General features: G+C 37.1%; 1 protein-coding gene across 2 annotated transcripts in view; it reads right to left on the reverse strand.

Moving 5' to 3' along the window:
• Positions 1-27,917, reverse strand: part of RYK (receptor like tyrosine kinase) — a 105,124-nt gene that overhangs the window by 21,821 nt on the left and 55,386 nt on the right. The window contains exons 6-11 of one of the 2 annotated variants that reach the window (XM_047100039.1): positions 23,391-23,535; positions 19,078-19,178; positions 14,954-15,079; positions 13,251-13,337; positions 7,010-7,079; positions 776-908 (exon numbers count right to left, since the gene is read on the reverse strand). In XM_047100039.1, the coding sequence (XP_046955995.1) occupies positions 776-908; positions 7,010-7,079; positions 13,251-13,337; positions 14,954-15,079; positions 19,078-19,178; positions 23,391-23,535 (662 nt within the window). Of the gene's footprint in view, positions 1-775; positions 909-7,009; positions 7,080-13,250; positions 13,338-14,953; positions 15,089-19,077; positions 19,179-23,390; positions 23,536-27,917 lie in introns of both variants that reach the window. The other variant, XM_047100038.1, reaches the window with a different exon arrangement.

Below are 27,917 nucleotides of genomic sequence, written 5' to 3' on the forward strand. Positions count from 1 at the left end.
ACTGTGGGCTAAGGAGTGAAATTCTTCCTCAGGTAATGCTGATGGGCTGCAGCCTCCAACAATTTTTGGGGAACCCTGGCTTTAATCCTGTCAATTTACAAAGCATATTGACTTATAGGTCACTCGATGCAGCATTTGAATCCACTTTCTCTGGGCAACTGTAGTAAGTACATCATTATAAACTCTAAAACAAACAATACAGCTACAAGTTACAGTAGGCAACAAAACACCAGCTAGGCTTTACTACCACTACCATCATAATGTGTCTGGAATATAACCAAATGCTTCACAGCCATGTGCACAAGCAGCAAAGAGAAGGAAACTCCTAAGTGATCGATATCTTAGAGCCAAGCATATTAAAAACAGATCCATTATCCCCATAATCTAGACCTCCAGTCACGACCAGCTTTTGGTATAATATGGACCAAATGACTCTGTCAAGTATGTTTCCATTCCTACAAGGGAGATCTAGTACCAGTGCCTTCAAAGAGTTATCAGGAAAATGGCTGAGATGGTGTTAGAGAGGGTCTGAGGTGATTATAAACAAACACACAATGGATAAAAGGAGAAAGTTCAGCCATCAGTGAAGTGCAACCTTTAAGACAGGAATCATAAACCATTTTACTCTAAATCAACAGGGTATAAATATCTTCTAGTTTGAGTTTCTTTTTATAGGTTTTTAAACAGTTTATATATAGGAAGGTTAACATCTATTTTCAAAGATAATATCAGAAGTTCCCGGCAAATAATTAGTATTGGGGCAAATTTTTCTCACCTGCGGATTATTGGCCTCTACTAATTTGCACTGCCGTAAAAACAACTTAAGATTCCCCCAATTCATGTAAGGCAGTATCACCATGGGCTTTTCTCCTTCTTCTATACACACATGCGTAATAGGAAGAAGATTTCTACAAAATAATGAAATCAGGAGAAAGACAAGTGAAATCTAAAACCTCAAGGGCTTATTTTTAATAAAAAGCAATAAAGGTAACCTAAAACAAAACCAGAAAATCTCAAACATACTTAAAAACATGATAACCATTAAAAATGTAATAATGTTATAAATGCCCCTTAAAACTAGACATCAGTGTTTCCCACATATACTCTTGGTGGATAGATAGGGAAAAGCTGTAAACTCAGAGTTGTTTCCCGTGGACTGGATTCTCTGAAGACACTCTCTAGTCACACTAAAACTTTACTCTTATGGGGTAATCAGAGACATCTAAAAAATGACTTGATGCGTTTATATAACATCTTCTTTAGTCCATCAACACATTAAAGAAAAGCAGACCCCATGCAGACTATGGACCAGAATATGCTATCAAGAAGGCCTCAGAGAGGCTGCAACCGCCACAAAAGCCAAGATGCCCTTAGCTGGTCCCATGGGACTTAGAATCTGATTTCCAAATCCTAAATTTACCATGTACTGTTTGTGCAACCATCTCTCCTGGCCTTAGTTTCCATACCTCTAACATGGCATCATACCAACCATAAAATGTTGTTATGATGTACAAGATAAAGCCAACCATGTAGTAAGCAGTATTGTTTCTCTTTAAATTTCCATGGCACACATAAATACTTTCATCCTATTTCCTGACGACACCTCTTTCCATTGATACCTGGAAATAATTTAATTTTCTTCAAGGTTTGTAACTTTTTACATAATTATCTCATTTTCCCAACTATGCCAAAAAAGGCAAAAACATGAATTCTTATTTTTATGCCCAATGCTTTGTATTCTGTGCCATAGAAAATAAGCATTTAATAAATATTTGATAAATAACACAAGTATCACAGCCTTAAAAACAATCCTACTCCTTAACTTAGTAAATTCTGCCTCTCAGGATATTTAATAAAGAAATAATATCAAACATTAAAAAGCTACATGAACAAGGATAGTTAATGAAATATTAATAGCAAAAAGTTACAAACAACTAACAGCACACCCAAATAGCAGGATAGTACATAACAATTAAATGGTCACAAAGAGATGTTAAGAAAAGAAGAGTAAAAGTTTATCTTATATGAAAGCAAAATACAAAATTTACATATGTTTGCAGGGTAATTTCAAAGATGGGAGAAAAACTAATAAAACTCTGCACAGAAATATGACAAGAATTAAAAGTTGTTGTCTTTGAGTTGTGGGGCTTTAGATCATTTCTATCTTGCTTTTTCTGTTTTGTTTTTTTCTAAATTGTTTCAATTGAGCATGTGTCTCTCTTAAAACCAGTCACACAACTCTGACCCAACAGTGCACAAGTGAAAGCTGCGGACTCCTCTACTGCTATGTAGGACTTACTAATAGGGAAAGCACTGACCCCTAAGCAGCAGAAAATGAGGACTCAAGAGATTAGTAGACCTGCACAAAAAAACCTCCTAGTACAGCTTCTGCTTGCCATTACAGCCTAAGAGTGGCAGTGATGATTAGTCCCACTCAGTTGAGTGAAGAAACCCATGCAAAGAGAGGTTAGGTTATCTGCCAAGCACAAACAACAAGTGCATGGAGAAGAAAATTCAAAACTTCATCCAGTTCCAAAACCCTTTGCTTTTCCCTGGCTCACTGGATATTCCCTCCCGGGAGAGCAAGAAGGAATGCACGGGAAGTGACAGTGCCTCTTTTCTTACCAAGTCCCATGCACACTAAAATGAGTACAACAGGTTTGCATTCAGGTTTAACTGAGCACACAATGATTTGAGGTGTAATGTGAAGAGTTACCTGATCTAACATCCCCAAAATTATTTCTCTGCTCCTCTCCTCAGGTCTGAAATTCACTGAGCAGAGTTAAAGGCATTTTATCCAGGCACAGTAAGTTTGCTGTTTGAGATCAAATCATTTGCTGTATCACCAGGGGATTAAAAGCCCTCTAGGAGAGGTAACAAGTTGCACGAACATGTTTTTTTTTTAATTTTTTAAATATTTTATTTATTTTTGAAAGACAGAGACAGAGCGCAAGCAGGGGAGGGGCAGAGACAGAGGGAGACACAGAATCTGAAGCAGGCTCCAGGCTCTGAGCTGTCAGCACAGAGCCCCACGTGGAGTGCGAACCCACGAACCGTGAGGCCATAATCTGAGCCAAAGTCAGACACTTAACCAACTGAACCACCTGGGCACCCCTGCATGAACATGTTTTAAAGTACAAATGGCTGGCCTTCATTCTATCCATTTTATAAAGAAAAGGAGGATAAAAAGGAAGATCTGGGACCTAGATGAAGAGCGGATGAGAGTAGAAACTGGTGCTGTAGGCAAGAACAAGGTAGAAACAGGGAAGGTTCTGTGGGGACATGAGACAAGAACTGCACGCAGTTCTCAGTCTTGCCAAGCGTGCCTGCAGAGTGAGGGCCAGGAGGCACTCAGTGTGAGGTCACCACCAGGCAACTTCAGGCCAATGGAGAGCCAAACTGCACACAGAAATAACTCAAGAGTACTTTAATATGAAGCACTTCAGATGTAATTAAAATAAATTGGTATCTTTTTATTTATACAGCTATTTCAATTTACAGTAAATATTATTCTCATAAATTCCAGTAGAAAAAGGAATAAAAAGAATTTCAAAATACTTAAAATATATCAACACTTGGGGCGCCTGGATGGCGCAGTCGGTTAAGCGTCCGACTTCAGCCAGGTCACGATCTCGCGGTCCGTGAGTTCGAGCCCCGCGTCGGGCTCTGGGCTGATGGCTCGGAGCCTGGAGCCTGTTTCCGATTCTGTGTCTCCCTCTCTCTCTGCCCCTCCCCCGTTCATGCTCTGTCTCTCTCTGTCCCAAAAATAAATAAAAAACGTTGAAAAAAAAAATTTAAAAAATATATCAACACTTTACAATTCTTATTCTTGGAATGTTAAAACATGAAGTAAACATGCTTTGCATGTGGAATTGCGTACCACAACCAGTTTTAAAAAGTTAAATTCTGAAATGAGGTGTCATTTCTTACTAAGTGTATTTTGTTGGCTTGATAAGTTGTACAATATGAACACTGAAGATCATTAGTTCATTTTTGTCCCTCAGGCCTAGCAGAGTTCCAAGTACAAAACTGGTGCTAAATGAATTAGAATAAGAGAATGAACAAATAAATGCACAGACGCACCCATGATACTCATTAAAAACTAGGAGTCCTGGTATTACTCTACAGCCAGGAAGAACAATTAGCCATGACCAAACTAGACAATCTGCCTTTAGAATACTTTCCCCAATCGCTGAATGTCCAGTATGAGCCCTATTCAGCATGTGGCATTCTATCACCTAAGGTGTCCTGGGCTGCTAATTCATCCTGATAGGATGCTGGAAAACCATACAGGCTAAAGCCACATGAGAAATGCTGCAAATACTTGCTCTGAACGTTATTCAGCCAAAGCACCTAGGCTACAGTGGATATAAAACTGCTTCTTGGGAAAATCTTGGCTTTGTCTACATTTATCCCTGTTTCCCACTTCTGTGAAGTGTACAGACCTTTTATCAGGGTAAGAATACTAGGTAGGTACCTAAATACTAGGTTGACATTACATACTAGTATTAAACACTTTTGGCTCTTCCTCTCAGAGTCAGCAGAATAGAACATCAAGCACTTCCAATCTGGTCAAGAAGGACATTTCTAAATGACCATTATCCAGTTCTTGTTTTGTTACTCAAAGGAAACAAAATGTATTTTTTATAAAATATAATCTTAGGAATGTTATCCATGCATTCCTCTGTAAATACGTTCTATACTTGGACTGAATCAGACCAATGCAAGGTAACATTCTTCAATCACTTGACTTTAACCCTTCAATGGGACATCTTCAGTCTGACCATTACTGTATGTCCAATTTTTTCAAACACCCTGGGCTTTTTTATGCTCAATGAAACTAAAAAGTGTATCTGTTCATTATATTAATCAATGCCCCAAGTATGATAAGCCTAACGTGACATCTACTTGAGAATTTGAAACTAGGAAAACTTTTCTCCTCCCCCAAAGAACATCTGTTTCTTTCCCTTCTAATACTGAGATTTATCAACTTTTAATGTTTCCCCAGAAACTAAAAGATGTTTTATGTTCAATCACAGCAAAAATATTTGTATCCTTATTGTTGGCTTATTTGTTTTCTCCCCCACCATCACAAAGCCATAAAACTCAACTTTCATTACCATTTTATTGCTCTCACTACTGCTGCCTTCTTTTTAGGTTCTCAAATTCTTTCAAATAGGAATCAAAGTATAAATGAAACTCAAAAATAAAACTCTGCATAGTCATCTTATTTTTTGGCAGAACTCAAGTAACTGCTCAAAGTACAAAGAAATTAAAATGCATGATGCCTTTTGCATGCATCACTTGTGTGTGTGCGTGTGTGTGTGTGTGTTTCCCCAGAAGTCCATAAATATCTTCCAAAAGGGATGGTCACTGACCCATTTTTTTAAACATATGCAACCAAATCTGCAGTAGGCATACAAATTAAGCTGACTCTATGTAGTTTTTTTTCTTTTTAAAAACCTTGCCCCAATACTGATACTGCAGCATGTTGAGATACAATATTTAAGTCCTTTTTGTTTCAGAAGATAGAGCTTTTGTTATAGCTCTGTAAGAGGACTGATATGAGTTTTTTTTTTTAAAGTTCTTCATACAGAACTACAAGTATTTCTTAAAAACCATACTATGACCTAATGACAAGATTGTGGTCAACCATTCAATGAACTGCTCCAAATCTTTTTTAAATGTAGATATGAATTCATAGTTACTTACATAAAAAGTTAGATACATTGCTCTGTTATATTAAGAAGCCTGTTAACCTTGTTGAAGATAATAATGGTATTATGATTATATTAAAACATCTTCGGATCACCTGGGTGGTTCAGTCATTAAGCATTTGACTCTTGATTTCCAGCTTGGGTCATCTCACGGTTCGTGAGGTTCAGCCCCACATTGGGTTCTGCGCTGACAGCGCGGAGCCTGCTTGGATTCTCCCTCCCTCTCTCTCTGCCCCTCCCCCACTTGTTCCCTCTCTCTCAATAAGTAAATATTTTTTAAAAAAATCTTCATGGGGGGAGGGGAATTGCAGGCTGGAAATGAATTTAAGTGCTGAGATGTCTAGTTTACTTTAAAATATTTCTACACTCCTAAATATCTATGTATCATCTAGGTAGATAATAGACATTTATATACATCAAACAAAAGTGGTAAAATGTTAACTTTCACTAAATTTAGGAGATGGGATTACTGGTGTTTATTATTCTTATCTCTGGTATTCTATGTTAAATAATTTCATAGCAGGTATTTTTTAAATATTTTTTTTCAAGTTTTTATTTATTTATTTTGAGAGACAGAGAATGAGCAAGAGAGGGAGAGAATCCCAAGCAGGCTCCGTACTGTCAGCTTGAAGCCCAATATAGGGGCTTGAACTCACAAACTGTGAGAACCCATGAGACAAAACCAATAGTTGGATGCTTGACCGACTGAGCTACCTAGGCACCCCTCATAGCAGATATTTAAAAAAAAAATTTTTTTAATGTTTATTTATTTTTGACAGAGAAAGAGACAGAGCATGAATGGAGGAGGGGAAGAGAGAGAGGGAGACACAGAATCTGAAGGAGGCTCCAGGCTTTGAGCTGTCATCACAGAGCTAGAAACAGGGCTTGAACTCACAGACCACGAGATCATGACCTGGGCCAAAGTCGTATGCTTAACCGAATGAGCCACCCTGGAGCCTTTTTTTTTTTTAATTTTTTTTAATGTTTATTTATTTTTGACAGAGAGTATAGCAGATATATATCACTATCCTAATTTTTAAAGAATAATATGCACACAAATATGTAAAAACTCCCTTTTCTCAAAAGTTTAGCTATGTTTTATCCAGCTATGTTTTCTTTTCTTCCTTAGAATCTATTGCATTTTTTAATTTTTTTCACTGATATTCTATTTAAAAAATAAGGGCATTCCAAAAAGCTTTCAATTCAGAACATATCACAACTTTCTTAAATAAAAATGTAGTATACAATGTTACCATGCTTAACACTTAAATGCTGGGTAGTTTTCCTCTCACCTGTGATGAAGACCTCGTAGCTTACAACTTTCAGTGAGCATCATTGTCACCTGAATTTCAGAAGCTTGATCTATATAAAGAAAAAGACATTGTCATGGATGTTAACACTATATATGTGACAAGACCTATTCTGCTATTAGCAAAAATTTATCTCAAACTATAGGATGAATTTTCATTATAAGATACAGGTAAATCTACATAGGTCTAGCCTATTTCTATTATCAAATTACAAAATATTACAAAATTCTATTGCAACAGGCAGTGTTTCATTTAATAGATGAACATTAACAGAAGCCATGAAGAATAAATTTGAGTATGTAAAAATTAGAAATTAAGTAAGGTTCCATAAAAAAAGTAAAGAAAGTAGTAGCAGGCTGGAAAAATATACATAAAGGGCTAGTTTCATTTTTTCCCTTCTTTAAAGAACTCCTACAAACCAATAAGAAAAAAATTTAAAGAGTCAAAAGATAAAAGCATAAACTTTACTGAAAAAAAGCAACACAAATGACAAAAAAAATTACAAAATGACTTTTAGCCTCACCCTTCTGTAAAGACAAACAAACTAAATTAAGAGGTATCATTTTCTTGGTCAGAGTGGGACAAAAACAATCAGCTACCTGCCAGTTTGGGCAGGAGTGTGATGAAACAGGTTCATCAATAGCATCTTGGGAAAGTGAGGGAAGCAATACCCAACAAAGTGTAAAAATACATATACTCTACATCATCAGCCCACTATTAAAAGCATAATCTACAGATATAGTCACAAAAGTTCATCTACATATAATGTAACAAGAATATTATTCACTTGTAATAGCAAAAAATTCAAAACAACCCAAAGTGCCCATCAAAAGAGAATCAGTTAAATTAGCACACTGGGATACTATGCAATTACTTTTAAAAAATAAGATTTAAGTCTCTATGTATGACAGAAGATCTCCAAGATATATTAAATTTTAAAACCAAGGTGACAAATTGTTTGAGTGACCAGTTATGTTTTAAAAACAAATTATTTGAAAAATTAGATACATCTGGACACATTTTTTTTCTTACTCATGAAGAGAATCATAATAAATTGTTAATGATGGTTAGGTTTAGAGATGGGAGAATTTAAATTTTGCACCTTTCTCTTCAATTTACATGTTCAAACCTTAGAAACATAAAACTATAAAAAAAAATGACCACAGGGGTTCTGAAGGGAGATTGTGGCCCTTTTATTTTCTTCTTACCTATCTGAGTTAAAAGCTAGCAAACAAAAAGAACTGATATTAAATTAATAGAAAAAAATGTAATTATCATGTAATACCCAAAACTAGTATGATTATTCCATTTTATTTTTAGCATCTGAACTTACGGTTTTTGGTCCAAAGTAACAGAACTATAATTGGCTTTTAGTTCAATGTTTTTGAAACACAAAACACAATAATGCAATTTACTAGTATCTTTAGTTTGCGCCTCCAAAGGAATTTTAAGTCAGCAAATATCTGCACAAATCTATAAGCATTCTTTATCTTACGGGGGCCACTACTTTAATAATAAGGATTTTCTCCACTATTTAAAAAGAACATTTCCATTAAGTGAATGGCATATTTTCATTATAAAATTGGAAATGAGTTTCAGTTTTTTAAAAACCAGCCTGAAGATGGGAATGCAAGCTGGTGCAGCCACTCTGGAAAACAGTATGGAGGTTCCTCAAAAAACTAAAAACAGAACTACCCTACAACCCAGCAATTGCACTACTAGGTATTTATCCAAGGGATACAGGTATGCCGCTTCAAAGGGACACATGCATCCCCATGTTTATAGCAGCACTAGCGACAATAGCCAAAGTATGGAAAGAGCCCAAATGTCCACCCATGGATGAATGGATAAAGATGTGTTGTATATATACAATGGAATATTACTCAGCAATCAAAAAGAATGAAATCTTGCCATTTGCAACTACATGGATGGAACTGGAGGGTATTATGTTAAGTGAAATTAGTCAGAGAAGGACAAAAATCATATGACTTCACCCATATGAGGACTTTAAGAGACAAAACAGATGAACATAAGGGAAGGGAAATAAAAATAATATAAAAACAGGGAGGGGAACAAAACAGAAGAGACTCATAAATATGGAGAACAAACTGAGGGTTACAGGAGGGGTTGTGGGAGAGGGGATGGGTTAAGTGGGTAAGGGGCACTAAGGAATCTACTCCTGAAATCATTGTTGCACTATATGCTAACTAATTTGGATGTAAATTTTAAAAAATAAAAAATAAAATTAAAAAAAACTGGCCTGTAAGATATCAAAAACAAAATTATGAGTATAGTGTACCTTTTATTTACTTATTTATTTTTAATGTTTTTATTTTTGAGAGAGAGACAGAGCGAGTGGAAGAGGGGCAGAGACAGAGGAGACACAGAATCTGAAGCAGGCTCCAGGCTCTGAGCTGTCAGAGCCCAACACGGGACTTGAACTCAAGAGCCATGAGATCATGACCTGAGCCAAAGTCGGACACTCAACCGACTGAGCCACCCAGGCACCCTGAGTACAGTGTATCTTTAAAAACACTTTCAAGGGCACCTGGGTGGCTTAATCGGTTGAGTGTCCAACTCTTGATTTCAGCTCAGGTCGTGATCCCAGGGTCGTAGGATCGAGCCCTGCATCAGGCTCCGTGCTGACCATGGAGCCTGCTTAGGATTCCCTCTCTCTTTCTGCATCTGCCCCCTCCCCTGCTAGCACTCCCTAAAAATAATAACAACAACAACACTTTCAAAGAAACCAATAACTAATTTGTATGTCAACAGTAAAAATAGTAGTAACTTGCAAAGTTTCTGATCAACGCAACAAGAGGGAGAAAAAGATACAAAGACTGGCAAAGTCAAGATTCACATCCCAGCCCTACATAGTAAAATGCCAAACCAAGAGTAAAATCCAGATCACTGAAGTCAAGTACTATGAGTATGTGTCACATTTACTCCTTAAAAGTGCACCTGTCAAAGCTAAGCAATCACAAACTTCATTTTCTTCCAAGACTAACTAGTGGAATCACTCCCTCTTCCACAACTTGCTAGTAGTGTCCACTTTTCCAGACAGCTTCACTTAGTTTAAACCTTTGTAGGAATGTAAAATGGGCGGACGAAAAGCCAAGGGCTTGAAACACTTGGTACTTCTTTGGAAAACGTGCATCACACTGATGTCTGCCAGAATAAACTCTAGTTGTCTAAAAACTGCTCAAAATTTAGGATCATCTAGGAATGGCAGAATGTGCCTTTATTTCTTTTTCTGTAATCTAAATAAATTTTAATCAAATTATGACCAGGACGATTTGGGGACTGTTAGGGTCTTTTTCAGATTGAAATCTAGTAATATTTGGAAATCTGCACCCAGTTAATAAGTGGTGACCTTCCTGTCAACTGGCATGAAGATCCAAATAAAAGTCAATTTCAGGACATGTTATTTTATGCCTAATTTTCTTCAAATTATTAACTTTAATTTTTTTTTTTTCAACGTTTATTTATTTTTGGGACAGAGAGAGACACAGCATGAACGGGGGAGGGGCAGAGAGAGAGGGAGACACAGAATCAGAAACAGGCTCCAGGCTCCGAGCCATCAGCCCAGAGCCTGACGCGGGGCTCGAACTCACGGACCGCGAGATCGTGACCTGGCTGAAGTCGGACGCTTAACCGACTGCGCCACCCAGGTGCCCCTCAAATTATTAACTTTAATAAGCATACTCTATTAAGCAAGGGACACTTGAACTAGATGATGATCTAAGAACAGTTGGAGTTGGAGAAAAAATAATTTTATCCATTTAGTAAGAAAAAACCATTTTCCTGGATTCCCTTCCCAGTCTAGTCCAAGTCTTTTAATTTTAAATACTGAAAGATCTATTTTAAGATGTGCACATTTGAAAAGAATACTATAAAATATTTACATTCCAAGTTACAAGAAGATCAAATGATTAAAAAAAACTTATTTCCAAATTGCGAAGTAGTAGCAACTATAAAACAAAATAAGAACCCAACACCAATAACCTCAAATTAATTAATTTACTTCATGGAATTCAATTTCACAATATTCACTGTATGAGATTCAGATTCTTAATTTCAATCTCTGGAAATTTCTTTCTTATACATTATACACACACACACACACACACACACAACTTGTGTTTTATATATAATATACATATACAATAACATTATTGTTACTTTTAAGGTTAGTACAACTTTTTAGAAACAACATAAATAATAGACTGGAATGTCTATTAAGTCTCTGTGCAAATTTACAAATTTTTTATGAAGCCAAATTCTAATTTCTTGCTTATGTCTAAAGGTAAAGGTCAATAATCTTTCAAAAAATTATTTTTTACATTTTAAGCTACATTTCTAATTGTGTGGCAAGTAATAAAGCATACGGATTTGTGAAAGAAATTTGCCAGATTTTCATAGCTTCAATTAAAAAAAAATTCCAAAAAAATAAATCTCAAGATACCCAATCATATGGAGTTATCTAACAATTCTGCGCCAACGACTGTGGTCAATGCACTTCCTCTTTGTTTCTCATGCAAACCGTAACTATATCTTGGCTAAGGACTCACTGTGCTTTCTCTTGTTTCCATCTAGCTCAGAAGGAACATTACAATCACAGTGGTTAAGGCGTAGAAACAACCAATTGACTACAATTTCAAGTGTATCCGGAAGGAGAAATCTTATCTTGTGAAACAGTCCCAGAATCTGCATTGTGTTTTCTTATCACTATTATTTCCTTTTTTTCTCCTTTCCAACCCTAAGTCAACCCAATTATACATAGAAAGTTCTTTTGCTAATTCAAGATTCATTCAGAACAAATTAGTGACAGCCTAGTTGTAAACTAACCACAGATTTATAAACTCCAGAAGAAATATTAAAATCACAGAGGAATGTTTCCTTAAAATTGGGGGAAAATGTAACAAAAGTCAACAGTATTAAACTAAGGGTTCAAATTCTATATTTATAAACGGTAATATGTAAAATATCTTTCAAACCTAGTCAGAAAACCTAACGGACCAAACTTAAATATTAACCTTTAAAAATGCTTTGGGGCTAGGAGAGGTAGGTAGATAAAATATATACTGAACAGTATAATAAGTTAAACCGTTTAGAAAACAATGCGTGAATGGCAAGTGTGTGTTAAGCAAGCAATTTTGCTAAATTAAAAGAAATCAAATTACCCTTATTTTTAAGGTTAGTACAACTTTTTAGAAGCAACATAAATCCTTCATACTTTTCCATCAATTCATTTAAGTAGATTTAGAAACATAAGTTTTTATAAATTAACTTTGAAAGCTTCATAAAATGTCACCTCTTACATATAAAACGGAATTTAATTTTTTCCTCAATTTCTGCATCAAAATGCTATTATTTGTTTTTTCAAAATTAACATCTTGTCATCTCAGTCCATATCAGACACTGTCAGACATTAAACACCCTATAAATTACATTTTTCTTTTTCTTAAAATGACCAAATTTAACTAAAATTTAAGCTTTTACAAATACCAATTATAAAGTGAAAAATTAGGCATCATATTGCTCCAAAAGAATATGTGAAAATAGATATTCTGTTCATGATAACATTAACTAGTGTGATATACCCTTTAGAAAACAATCTGACAACATCTATCTAAATTTTAAATGCAAATACCTCTTGGGGCAACAATGTCAACTATGGCTATACCTATAAAACTAAGCCAAGAAGGATACATACACATATGGATATTTTCTGCAGCATTACATATAATAGCAAAAAAAAAAAAAAAAAAGGCAGGGAAGTGGGAGGAAGATAAACAAGCCTATTCATGTAAGGTACTATGAGTCTGGGGTGGAGGAGGGGGGACAGGGTGTTTTTTATTCTTTGTAGACAGCAGTATTGGGAGTGGGGAGGAGGAAAAATAAGTAACTGTTTTTAAGAGGAAAGAAACAACTTTTACCTAAGAAAAACACAATAGTACATATAGCAACAATGAAGTCAAATAGATGTAATTTAACTACAAGCTCAAGTAATACCTAGTAAGTGTTTAACATCTTAAATTATTAGACCTTTTTTTCTATACCTTATGAAAACAAGCCAAATACCCTCAAAAGTTAGCCTCATATGAGCTAAACTCACATGAACTGACTTAAAGGTCTGGTGCAGACTCAGAATCTGAGACAGAATCTCACTGGCATGATCTACCTTAGGGAAACATTTTGGTAACAGTATGGAAAAAAACCCTACCTTTAACTGTTTTTACAAATGCTTGTTTTTCTTTATTTGGATCTTTTTCATCTACTAAAATCCCATGGAAAATACGCCCAAAAGTACCTAGAAAGAAAAATAATAATTAATGAGATCATCATATGATAACCTTCATAAAACTGTAAGTACAAACTTCCTGGCACAATAGAACTTAAACATAACAAGGACATACGTGATCAGCAGCATTATTCTCACCTAAATCTTTGGTTTTTTAATGACTATTAGAAATTCTTTGTAACTATGAAATATTCTAACTTGCTTTTGTTTTTTTTAAGTTTATTTATTTTTTGAGAAAGAGTGTGCGCGCGTGTGCGCGCGCGCACACACACACACACACACACACACACACACACACACACAAAAGCAGGGAGGGACAGAGAGACAGGGAGAGAGAAAATCCCAAGCAGGCTCCGCGCTGAGAGCACAGGGCTCTATCTCACAAACCATGAGATTATGACCTGAGCAGAAACCAAAAGTCAGACACTTAACCGAGTCACCCAGGCACCCTTTAACTTGCTTTTAGAAATACCATATTTAAACTAAGTATATGAGAATCCTTTCTGAATCATCCTAAATAAACTAATGATATAGCCAGGAACACTGGAACTCAGTAATGGGGTATCCATTAGAGGCATTTATGAGTTTCTAAGCTTAGCTTCAGAACAATAACAAAAGAGAACAATGGACTCCCCTCATACATTCAAAAACAGACCAAAAATTTTTGCTTCTTTTAATTACTACTTGTCACTGGGGACAGTTCAAACCTCTCAGCTGTGATTGACCTATAAGCATCTCAACCAAAGATGAATTCAGAATGACTCATATGCATTCAAAACATTACAAACTGGATTGTGGAAGGGGAAAAAGGTAATTCTCTCTTTAATAACTTGAGGGACTCAACTCAATGAAGTACGTTATTATTAATTTTGGTCCTCATTCAGCATCTCCTCAATCAATACCCTAAAATTCAAGAAAGAAAACAAGGACCAACAGGTGGGAAAGGGAAGGGTACTAAAATCTACCAAACATCTATTATGCGTAAGTTCATTTAATGTACATCATTTCATCTAATCTTCACTACTAGTCCAAGTGCAGACAATGCAGTGAAAATTTACAGAAAAGGAAACTGGACGTGGAAGACATTAAATGAGTTCTCCAAGGTCACACAGGTGACAAATCATGGGACGGGGATGGAAGTTGGGTGTGACTCCAAAGCCCATGCTTGTTCCATCTGCTCCATCCCCATACTATCTGTCACAGAGAAAATTACTTAGAATATTTGAAACAGGCTTGCTAGGTAGTGATCATCTTTAAACAAGAACAGAAAATATATTTAAAAGTAGTATTTAAATGCTAATATATACAAATACGTATATTTCTATACATATTTAATACATAAGTACATTATGTCTTAATACGTAATACATTTAATACATAAGTACATTGGTAAGTACATTAATGCTTTAATGTACTGAAAAATCAAGAATTACACCAAAGCTGTATTACGGCAAATTAAAGATCTAAAGAAAGAGAAAATAAAAATCAGTTTTAGAAAGGAAATAAATTGTATACTTCTATCCTTAGACACAAAGACATGAAATTCTTACAATCTGAAATAAAAAAAAATTTTATAGTGTTAACATTAAATCTTGCTTGAGAAACGATTTTAAGAAAATAAATACCTTCTTGGAGTACATCTTTTAAAGTTATCCTCTCCCTGGATATTGCTATATCCTTCACCTTAGCTTTGGCCTCCAAAAGAGTGACACTTCTCAGGTCATTCTTCTCTATCCGCAAGGTAGGATAACCTGAGGAGCCAACAAAGCCAGACCAAGAAATATAAATACCCTTATTGTGCCATCAGGGTCAACTAATACAGTTCAAACCTCAGGACTCAAGTCACAGGAATGAATAAATGTAAGAATCACAAAATGGGGGTCGCCTGGGTGGCTCAGTCAGTTAAGCGTCCGACTTCGGCTCAGGTCACGATCTCACGGTCCGTGAGTTCGAGCCCCGCATCAGGCTCTGTGCTGACAGCTCAGAGCCTGGAGCCTGTTTGAGATCCTGTGTCTTCCTCTCTCTCTCTGACCCTCCCCCATTCATGCTCTGTCTCAAAAAATAAATAAACGTTGTAAAAAAAAAAAGAGAAAGGCACACACATGAACAGGGAGAATTACTTATGAAGGTCACACAAAATTATTCTTCAATGTTTATATATTTTTGAGAAAGAAAGTGTGCGTGCACGCACACAAAAGGGGGAGAGGCAGAGAGACAAGGAGACACAGAATCTGAAGCAGGCTCCAGGCTCTGAGTTGTCAGCACAGGGCCCGACGTGGGGCTTGAACCCATGAACTGTGAAATCACAGTGACACACTCAACCAACTGAGCCACCCAGGTGCTGCAAGGCCACACAGAATTTTAAAGAAACACTTTCTACCTATCCCAAATCCTTAAAATGCATAATTAAGACAAGAAACACTAAAATGAGTATTACCATTACCACCACTTCAACTGCCTTTCACCCCAATGAAATAAGCTTTGACTCACAGAATATTTATTTGTTTGTTTATAGTGTGCAGGGGAGGGGGAGAGGCACAGAAAGGAGAGAGAATCCCAAGCGGGCTTGTGCTGTCAGTGCACAGCCCATTGTGGGGCTCGATCTCACAAACCCTGAGATCATGACCTGAACCAAGAATAAGAGTTGGACATTTAACAGAGGCACCCTAGGCACCCCTTTTTTTATTTGTTTATTTTTATTTATTTCACTTGAGAGAGAGAGAGAGAGAGAGGGAGAGCGAGCACAAGTGGCAGAGAGGGGCAGAAGGAGAGAGAGAGAAAATCTTAAGTAGAATCTATGCTCGGCACGAATGTGGGGCTTGACATGGGGCTCGATCTCACAACCCTAGGATCAGGACCTGAGCCAAAATAAGAGTTGGATGCTCAACTGACTGATCCACCCAGGCACCCTTGACTCACAGAATTTAACTTATTCCCCTTTATGGACTGTTTTTTTCCCCAAAAGATTTTCTAATATAATCTCCTAACAAAACAACTTTTCAAATGAAAAGACTTTTTGAACAAAACATCTGGTTGATTTAATCAATCTCATGCTTATACAGCCTAGTTGTATCATTGTGAGATACATCTGTTTTTCAGCTCCGCTATTTTCCCACTCATTCTGACAGCAAAAATAAAATTTCTAGCTATAACTTAAAATTTTCATTCCAAGAAAAAAATGTTAGAATAGAAGGAAGATTCAGTGTTAGCAAGTAGAAACCGGAATGGCTTCTCTAAGATTTATGCACTTTGGTAAACACATGGTAAGAAAACTCCCTGGAGAGATAAAAGACCTAGACAATGGTCATCAATTGTTGCTACAAGATCTAGACGAAAGGCTTGGGAGAGTTCTGTAACCAAAGGATTAGGCTGATTCTACTGATTCTACTGATACACCTGATTCTACTGATCAGCAGTTTGAACAGGATACACACAGGTGTGTGAGTATCTGTATTTGTATATGTTTAATCGTACCTGGAGTTCTCAGAGTTTCTTAGATCTATGGTCTGTTGTTATTTTGGAAAATTCTTGGCCATTGTGTCTCCAAATATTTTTTTTACTCCTCTCTTTGTCTTTCTTTTATTTATATACAAGTGGATTTCCACTGGATTTTTAAAAAAATGTTTGTTTTTGCCCTACATAATAAATGAATCATCTATCTCAAGATAATGTCCACAAAAATAAGTACATTTCTTATCAATAGTAACTAAAAATATTTTTAATAAGTAATTTCAAGTGACTTTTTTTTTAAATGTTTTTATTTATTTTTGAGACAGAGAGAGACAGAGCATGAGCGGGGAAGGGTCAGAGAGAGAGGGAGACACAGAATCTGAAGCAGGCTCCAGGCTCTGAGCTGTCAGCACAGAGCCTGATGTGGGGCTCGAACTCACAGACTGTGAGATCATGACCTGAGCTGAAGTTGGACACTTAACCAACTGAGCCACCCAGGCGCCCCTCAAGTGACTTTTAAAAAGCATTTCACTTTTAGCATATAGTAATTGAATCTCTATCTCTTTAAGGTTATAGCCACAATCAAGAATTGACTCTACTGAGCAAATCTTGACATTTAAACATTAAAATCAATGATGTATTTCTTCTGAATAGTCTGGACTACTTTCATATCTATCATTGTGTTTTCTGAAGAGCATATAATTCTTTCTTTCATTGGCGGTGATGGTAACTACTGATGATTTCTTTAAAATTTCATTTAATCTTGAGCATTCCCTCTTTCCCCCTTTTCTTTTTCTTGCCACTCTTATTAAAGAAACCAGTTCTGTTATCCTGAAGAATGTTCAGCATCTGCTTCTTCAAGTATCATTTAACTTGTTCTTCGATCCCTGTATTTCTTGTAAACTGCCAATCAGTTCCACAGCCATAATTAGGTGCAGGTTACCTCTTAGGAGTGGGGAAGGGAGACAAAAAATACTCCATGGGTGGTATATCACATGTGGGAGTACAAAATATCTAGTTGTCCTACTTTCCGTGATGCAAAGTTTCATTAGAGGAGTCACACCATGACAGTCTGCTCCCTCAAATGATCCCATTTCCCTTTGTTCACAGGGTTTTAACACTGATGGTCTTTTTCTGAATCAATTATTTTAACAGAGGTTGTAATTATGATTTTCTAATTCTATCATTCCTTCCACATTTATTAGCTAGGATTCTTCTGTAAAGAAGCATTTTCCCTCATCAACCAGCACTATCTGCTTACTCTGAAATACAGTTCATATAGCCAGTCATCAGAAAGAGGGATTTTTGGTGCCTTAGTTATTTCTCATAATGATTAACTTCTTCAATAACTATCATCACAAACTCAAGGATTTTTACACATTGTTTCCATCCACTGCAGTCATTCTTTTTGATGCTCAAATGTCCCATTTCAACCTGCCCCAGGTTTATCTTGCCCATTCCTGACCTAGTCCTGAAATTCTCCATTTCCCCAAAGAATCCTGGTTCTTTTTAATGGGAAACAGTACTGGAAGACCACAACAGGGCACTGGATGAAGAACAGATAGTAAATGCCAGTCCAAGGAAGATACCAGCTAACTGCCTGTAAGACCTAATTAATCGATAGCACTACTGAGTTGAGCCCTGATTTATGGTCCAGTGTTTATCCTGAGGATTATGTTGTTTTCTATTTGTGTGGAGACTCATTCCTCCTTGCGTCTAAATTATATTCTAAGAATGATTATTTTCCCCCAACATCAACATGTTACAGTGTAAAAACTTTTATCAAAATCCTGTTTAAAAAAAGGGGGGAAATCAGATTTCATGTTCTCAATTCTAATGGCAGCTATCCTACAGGATAGGAAGTTATTCTATCATGATTAAAAAACAATGTAAAATCCCTACCACTGCCCTTCAGATTATCACACAATTCATTAAAATCTAAGACTCATCTTCATACAGCTCAATGGCTTATTCTATCTAACTACCTGAAAATATTTCTTCTGAATTTCTACAGAAGTGATTCAGTATCCCTTTTAATGTAATTAACCTATGGAAATCTCCCCAAAATTAATTCTAGCAACTGAACTTAAATTATATTTTTAGTATTCCAATTTTAGAATGTTTCACTCAATGTTCTAGAAAGCAGAAGTTGAAGATCAAGCCTAATTCTGCGCATGTTAGATACTATGTACATGGGATGGTACACATGCCCCACAAATAACCAAGCACACAGGAACCACTGGCAGACAGACCACAAACAGCAATAGTAAATCATCTTTAGAATTAAATTAACTCTTACTGGTGATAGGAGTTGCATTGTTGGGTGTGTCAGCTCTCAGATATTGAGTCGTCTGGGTAGATGGCTGAGACAGCCCTTGGGAACTACTGCTGGCACTGATGCTGCAAACAAGTTTTAAAAGAGAAATATTTGGTAAGTCAGCTTCAGTGAAAACCCTCCTTTTTCTATGTATGCAAAAACGCATCCAACCCGTATAACCAGCTTCAAATCCTGATGGCAATCACAATAATGCATGGATCTCCATCACAAACATGCCATATTGAAATTTTAATCTCATAATATAGAGCCACTTCTTCTTTCCTTTCTATCCTCACAATCATTAAGTAGGTTCATCTTATCAATCATTCAGAAATGCAGGTATTAGTCCTTAGACACCATAGACAGCAGTCCTTAACCTCACACAGAGATATGATATGTTAGGGATCTATGGGTCATATCTTAGGAAAAGAGCCCATGTCATCCAATTAAATTGCTTTAAAAAAAAAAAAGAAAAAGAGGAGTAGAATGACAGGCCTCTTTTACTAGTGGTCCAAAATCAAATGGCCTAATAAAGAATATAAAAGCAAATCAAATATGCCAATATGCCCAAGGCTTTTTAAGGGGTATCATCTCTGGTTCAAATCAATCCCACCTTTTTAGAATTTCTGGAACTTATTACAATTTTCTAGTATTTGAAGCATTCCATTATACCATATTCTTTAAATAATATAAGAGATCCAGAAAAGGACAGGCTCAAGTAACTGTTAACCCTATACTCAAGATTTTACAAATTAATCCCTGGTTAAGTATGTGCTTTTGTCTTTTCTGTGGGTAAAAACCTTACCCCAGGTTACCCTTGGGCACATTTCAGTTTCACTACCTCAGCCCTTGAATTCTGTAGTAGACGGGGGAGGGATAGAAATTTAACATGAAAAGTGAACTCAGATGGCAGGAAGTCATACCAAACTGTCAGGATAGGCTTTTCATGCCTTCCTTAGCTGTAGGATCAGCAGGGTCCAGAGGCTCCCAACTTTCCTAAATATGCAATATCTTTGAACTGACCAGACCCCACACAATAATTCTGTATTTTCAAAACCTGGTGATTGAAAAAAATAATGACAAAAAGTTGCTACTCAATCAGGGTGCCTGGGCAGCTCAGTCGGTTAAGCGTTCGACTTCAGCTCAGGTCATGATCTCACGGTCTGTGAGTTCAAACCCTGCGTCGGGCTCTGTGCTGACAGCTCAGAGCCTGGAGCCTGCTTCGGATTCTGTGTCTCCCTCTCTCTCTGCCCCTCCCCTGCTTATGCTCTCTGTCTCAAAAATAAATAAAAACATTAAAAAAATGTTTTTAAAAAGTTGCTACTCAAGAACTGATCTCTGTGAGTCTACACATGTAGTGGGTATGAGGCAGTACAGTGAAGAGATGAAGACCATAAACCTTGGGTATGGGGCAGTACAGTGAACATAAACCTTAAAATCAAAACTGCCAGCACCATTTACGAGCTGTATGATCTCAGGCAAACAAATGGTTCTGTAGCCTCGAATTCCTCATGTTTAGAATGAGTTTGATTCTACCTCCTGACAAGGTTGCTAAAAGGATTATATGAAAAATAAAGAAAGAAAGCTTTTAGGAGAGTGCCTTGTCCTCAAACATACACTTACAAATTATTAGAAATTATTATTATTACTAATATTATTAGTAATATTAGAATGATAAGGAACCACAGGACACCTGTTTTTGGAGTTCTGGGTACTACTCAAAGATCAGACTAAAAATCAGTGTTGTTGAAAGTCCAGGGGAGGGAAGAGAAATGTTACCATCCCCAAAGAGTGGAAAATAAAGGACTTCAATTTACTTACCCATAAAATAGGATTAAGAAAACCTATCTCCCAGGAGTTTTTTGAGGCCCCAATTGTATAATATATGTGAAACTATTACCTAACTATTACCTGCAACCAACATAGTTAAATAAGTGGCCAAACTCCAAATTATTTACTGGTCATTTGTTTCTCTCCAGTAACTGAACAGTAGGTGGCACTCTTGTACCACTTCAGAATTCTTGAAAAGCCTACAAAGAGTACATTACTAGCCATCAAGCTAGTAAGTAGAACAGCGAGAATTCAGAGATGCTTTGTTTGGCTCTTAACCACTAGGTTATGCTCTGAAAATAAGTGATAATGTAAGTTGCTTTTATTCAGGCAATGTCTGGAAACCTTTGCCCAAAAAAGGAAAGAACCAGAACACCTAACACATGAGTATAACTGATTTAATATATATTTTAGCAAGCTGAGGTATATGCTCCATTGAATCTGTAAGTTTTTGCACAATTCTGGCTTATGTGTGTTCACAGCCCTAGCACGCACGTTAAGCATTCAAGGAAAATGTGTGTATCAAGACTTCTAAATGCCAGGTTCCTCAGTGACTCCTTTAACTGTGCGTATGTCCTCTCAAAGTCCTATCTAAATGTCCCTGTTACCTTACTTCCCACTCAGAGGCTTCCAAATGTCATTTCTTCCTCTATAAACCCCAATGCTGGGGCGCCTGGGTGGCGCAGTCGGTTAAGCGTCCGACTTCAGCCAGGTCACGATCTCACGGTCCGTGAGTTCGAGCCCCGCATCAGGCTCTGGGCTGATGGCTCGGAGCCTGGAGCCTGTTTCCGATTCTGTGTCTCCCTCTCTCTCTGCCCCTCCCCCATTCATGCTCTGTCTCTCTCTGTCCCAAAAATAAATAAACGTTGAAAAAAAAAAATTTAAAAAAAAAAAAAAAAAAAAAAAAAATAAACCCCAATGCTAACTTTAACACCACCATATACACAAAACCTATTCTGAAACACATCTCCCAAGTATTTCCCTTCCTATTCTTACCTTCTTCCTCTTCCTTCTCTACTCAGATAAAGCAAGTAAAACAGAGGGGACAAAGAGTACTTAGGGGCAGATACTGAATCCAACCAAGTTGTGTTGGTTGTTTATGCCACACATATGCTTACCCACTGTGTGTATAACACTGTGTAGGCCTGAGGATTCAGTAATCAAGAAGACATATTGCTCCCTAGTTGGAAAAAGCTTATAGTCTAGCAGCAGAGACAAGTACACAAACATGATTACTGGAGAAAAAAGTAGAATAACTGCCACCAAAGACAGAGAGACAGAGAGGGAGAAGCAGAAAGCAGGAGAGAGAGACAGAGGAGGGAGAAATGGGCAGTTGGGAAGCTTAGAAAAGACTTCATGTAAGAGATGGCAATGGAATTGAAATCTGAAGAAAGAACAAGGTTTAGGAACCCTGTGGGCAAAAGGAAAGCATGAATTAAAGTCCTAAAGGGCAAATATAGGGCAAAACTGTGGAACAAGTAATCATCTGACTACAGCATAAGTAAGGGTACAGTAAGGGAAAAAGAGAAAGGTTCAACAAGTTTGGAAAATACCTCTCCACCGAAAGAAAGGCTTTGAAAGGCAAGTCATGAAGTTGGAAGTCTTTCAGTCAGCAAGTGGGAATCACTGAGGAGAAAAACAAGAATTGTGTACTGGGAAAATAAACCTATCATTCCATCTTTACCTCTTACCCTATCCTACCTATAAAGTCGTCCCTGTCATCTCTGATCCACCTAGGCTGGGACAAGTACCTTTTCTATTCTCGCACTATACTACACATATCATAATCACAAGATTTATAAACTTCTATAATTATAGGTTGTCAAAGATAAATAAATACTTGAAGCTACAAGGTATATCATTATTTTTTTAATATTCCCAGCATATCTAACCCTGTGTATCTCCAAGGCTACACATTAGAATCATCCAGGAAGCTTTAAGAAAAATACTGATGCCCTAACACCACCCCAGACCAATTACATCAGAATTTCTGGAAAGTAGGACCCATGTTTTATAAGCTTACCCATGACTATAATGTGCAACCAGGTTGAGAACCAACGGTTTAAAGCACAGCAGGTTCTCAATAAATTTACTGGATGGATGGATGGAAGGATGGATAGATGGATGGATATAATGACAATGATGGAGGGATGAACTAGGCGGGAGAAACAGGGCTATTTTAAAAAGGTACTAGGAGTGGAATAGAGTCATGTCAAAGGGGAAGGGAATAAAAGTGTGCTCACCACTTCTTACCCATAAACTAATAAACTATAATTTGTCTTCAAAATATCTTTTAAATAAAATCAGAGAAACATAAATAATCACAAAGACAACAGTTGTTCTTTTGGCAAGACCTGATCACCCTCCCTCCTCTCCCTGTGCACCACTGTGCATACTGTGTGGGCTCCCATGAAAATGCAGATAACCGCTTTAATTTTTTTCCTTTCCCAAAATAGGTATAATACCTGTCATCCAGTTCAATTCTTTTCATACTATGAAGGTGCAAAACAGCTAATATTATTGCTACAAGAAATATTACTGCACAGCAAACCCCCACGCTGATATAAAACACACGTGTAGAAGTGGTTGGAGCTGCATGTACAGGATCATCTGAAATAAAAATGAAAAAGCACATTAAGCTTCCTAAACAAATATTATCAATTGCTTTGTGACACAATGAGTATCCTGTTCTTTGTGAGAAAGATTTTCATTTCATGTGTCCATTCTTTGATAAAATCAGTCACTAATGGTGTGTTGATAGAAGTTCTCAAATTTTTTTAATGTTATTGAAGGAATTTTTAAAAATGGTTTTAAACAAAACTTTTCATGAATGAATATAAAAGTCACAAGTGCTAGACATATGATAAACCATCTGTAGCAGTGCTGTCCAACAGAACTTTCTGCAGTGATGGAAATGTTCTCTAGTGTGTTATCCAATACGGTAGCCACTGGCTGCCTGTGGCTATTAAGCCGCTGAAATGTAGCTAGTACTACTGAGGAACTGAAGTTTTAATTTTATTTCATTTAAATTAATCTCAAGTTTGGGGTGCCTGGGTGGCTCAGTCGGTTAAGCGTCCTACTTTGGCTCAGGTCATGATCTCGTGCATCATGAGTTCAAGCCTGCTTCGGTTTCTGTGTCTCCCTCTCTCTCTGCCGATCTCCCACTGACACCCTATCTCTCAAAAATAAATAAACACTAAAACATTTTTTTTCCAATTAATTTCAAGTTAAATAGCCACATGTGGCTAGTGGTTACCATAGTGGACAACACAGATGTACAGATCATTCATATTTGTTCAACAATGATATCTAGAGTGGAAAAGATCAGACACCTTTGTTACCAACCACTGATTCACAGAAGGAATATACAACACAGTGACCCCACACATTTTAAAAAAACAAACTTCTGGTCTTCTCTTATGAGAGTAACAGATTATTTTGCTTATTTATTTTTTATTTTATTATTTTTTTAAATTTACATCCAAATTAGTAAGCATATAGTGAAACAATGATTTCAGAAGTGGATTCCTCAATGCACCTTACCCATTTAGCCCATCCCCCTCCCACAACCCTTCCTGTAACCCTCAGTTTGTTCTCCATATTTATGAGTCTCTTCTGTTTTGCCCCCCCCACCTGTTTTTATATTATTTTTGTTTCCCTTCCCTTATGTTCATCTGTTTTGTCTCTTAAAGTCCTCATATGAGTGAAGTCATAAGACTTTTGTCTTTCTCTGACTAATTTCACTTAGCATTAATACCCTCCAGTTCCATCCATGTAGTTGCAAATGGCAAGATTTCATTCTTTTTGATTGCCGAGTACTACTCCATTGTATATATATACCACATCTTCTTTATCCATTCATCCATGGGTGGACATTTGGGCTCTTTCCATACTTTGGCTATTGTTGACAGTGCTGCTATAAACATGGGGGTGCATGTGTCCCTTCAAAACAGCACACTTGTATCCCATGGATAGATGCCTAGTAGTGCAACTGCTGGGTCATAGGATAGTTCTATTTTTAGTTTTTTGAGGAACCTCCATACTGTTTTCCAGAGTGGCTGCACCAGCTTGCATTCCCACCAACAATGCAAAAGAGATCCTCTTTCTCCACATCCTCGCCAACATCTGTTGTTGCCTGAGTTGTCAATGTTAACCATTCTGACAGGTGTGAGGTGGTATCTCATTGTGGTTTTGATGTAGTTCCCTGATGATGAGTGATGTGGAGCACTTTTTCATGTGTCGGTTGGCCATCTGGATGTCTTCTCTGGAGAAGTGTCTATTCATGTCTTTTGCCCATTTCTTCACTGGATTATTTGGTTTTTGGCTGTTGAGTTTGATAAGTCCTTTATAGATTTTGGATACTAACCCTTTATCTGATATGTCGTTCACAAATATCTTCTCCCATTCTGTCAGTTGCTTTTTAGTTTTGCTGATTTGTTTCCTTCGCTGTGCAGAAGCTTTTTATTTTGATGAGGTCCCAATAGTTCATTTTTTATTTTGTTTCCCTTGCCTCTGGAGACGTGTTAAGTAAGAAGTTGCTGTGGTCAAGATCAAAGAGGTTTCTGCCTGCTTTCTCCTCGAGGATTTTGATGGCTTCCTGTCTTAACATTTAGGTCTTTCATCCATTTTGAGTTTATTTTTGTGTATGGTGTAACAAAGTGGTCCAGGTTCATTCTTCTGCATGTCGCCGTCCAGTTTTCCCAGCACCACTTGCTGAAGAGACTATGTTTATTCCATTGGATATTCTTTCCTGCTTTGTCAAAGGTTAGTTGGCCATACGTTTGTGGGTCCATTTCTGGGTTCTGTATTCTGTTCCATTGATCTGAGTGTCTGTTCTTGTGCCATGCTTATTTTTAAAAATAAGAGCAGGATAACAAGACCCCACTCAGTAAACAGTATTCAATTTTCTATTATTCAAAACAGAAGGAAAGAGAAAGCAAGCCTTGGCGCTGGAGGAAGTAACTCAAAGACAGGCAGACAGACCGACACACACACACACACCTACACACAGGCAAACTGAGGAAGAGATGCACGGAGACAGAGATACATACGTTCTAAGCGAGGACAGGTGAAGACAGAGAAATAGAAGCAGAACTGGTGTAACTGAAGCATCAAGTAAGTTTTGATGATGAGCACTCACATTATAATTCTACTGAATAAAACCTGAGAAATTTGGGTTCTATCCTAAATAAGACACGAAATCATTACTAAGCAAAGGAATGATATACACTATGACAGCTGAAAAAAAAACAAAGCCAACTGCATGCTGTGCAAAGAATGCTATGAGTGTTGAGCAACAACAGGGAAAGGGAAGAAGTTAGAAGGTTACTGCAGTAGTCTAAAAAAGAGACAGCAGTGGTGTGGGCAAGAGTGTTATGGAAGATAAATTAATAGACCGGCGTATAGTTAACAGACCTTGCTTATGAATGACACTGGGGTAAAAAGAAAGAGAAGAATCAAAACTTTGGCTTAAAGAATTAGGTGGATAATGGTAACTTTACAAAGATTAAAAAAAAAAAAAGGCAAGTTGAGGGAAGAGAGAAAAAATCAATAGTTTTGTTGTGACTAAGAGTACCCAGTATACATCTACATGGACATGTCAAGCTGACAAGAAATACAAGTGGAGTTCTGGGGACAGGTAAGGACAAAAGATAAAAGCTATAGCTTTGAAAAACTTGGGAATCAGGTTGCTTTCTAAAATTTAAACTTTGCTTTGAATCAACAAACAATAAATCAGAACAGATTAAAGCAAAGAAACCAAATGGCTTCTAGAGCAGCTACACTTTACTACAGCCTGAACGAAGGCCTGACTTTCCTGAAGAATGCCACAGACTAGTCAATCCTGGGAGGGGCAGAAAAGGAAGGTCACCAAGGCTGGTGTTGGCAGTACCTATCCAAGCACACACCAGGGCAGAGAAGAGGAAAGACACTGCTCTGCCGGGCAGGTCCCCTGAATGTATCCTACTTGTTCACCCCCCAAATTCCAGGCTTGTGTATGCACTGCTCCTATTCCTTCACTTTGACATTTCACTTGCCACCACCTGGTCACCCTTCAAGTCTCAGATGAGATGCCACTTTCTCAGGAAGCTGTCCCTCACTCCGTCAGAGATTACATGCCCCTCCTCAGGGTTCCCAAAGCACCATAGCTTGCCACATTCTTGTTATTATCACTGCCTTATTGCCTTGTCCATCTCATCCTCTACATCATAAGCCCTTGAGGGCACGGACTGTTTTGCTCACAGTTTGATCCTCTGCCTCCAATCATACCACCTGGCGTACCACACATCCTCAAAAAATGCTGGATTGATGGATAGAAAGGGAGGGAAGGAGAGAGGTATCAAGAAAAAGAGCCAGAGACCAAGAATATGCAATATTCTATTCTCTTTGTTAGAAATAACATCCTATTAACATAAAAGAAATGGGTAAAGTCACCAGAATTTTCAAAGTAAATTTGAGAAGCAGTGATATTTTAAAAAATGGTTTTCTTTCTTCTCAGAGATAAATCCAATGAAATATTCTAAAAAAGTAGACAACATTTCATATTATTTTATCTTCAAAAAAGGCGTATGTTGGGATATCCAGATATTCTTTGCCTCCTGAGGTGAGAAAAAGATAAAACAGGAAGCACATACTACTATCTATGAACTATTCTTGCCAAGAGTTGGCCCTAAATCTAATCAAGTACAAAATCTAATACCAGTTTATAGGAGAAAGAAAAATATGTTAAATAATGCCACAAGGATGAAGAAGTGAGAAATTCTATGTGATAAGTGATTCCATTTTGTCAACAAAAAAGTGATACGGGGGAGAGGGGTGATCTCCGATTAATATAAAATATTTGTCAACAAAACAGTGTGTGGGCCTCATTTGATCCCACTGTGGAGGAGAAAGCATAAGATATTTTTGAGACAATCAGGTTAATGTGAACATGAACTAGCCAAATAATTTATTAAGGAACTACTGTTAATTTTGTTAAGTTTGTGATAAATCAA

The sequence above is a fragment of the Lynx rufus genome, unplaced genomic scaffold, assembly GCF_022079265.1.
Source record: "Lynx rufus isolate CCGP_SWC_20201006 ecotype Redwood Valley unplaced genomic scaffold, mLynRuf1.p SCAF_5, whole genome shotgun sequence".
NCBI classification, from domain to species: domain Eukaryota; kingdom Metazoa; phylum Chordata; class Mammalia; order Carnivora; family Felidae; genus Lynx; species Lynx rufus.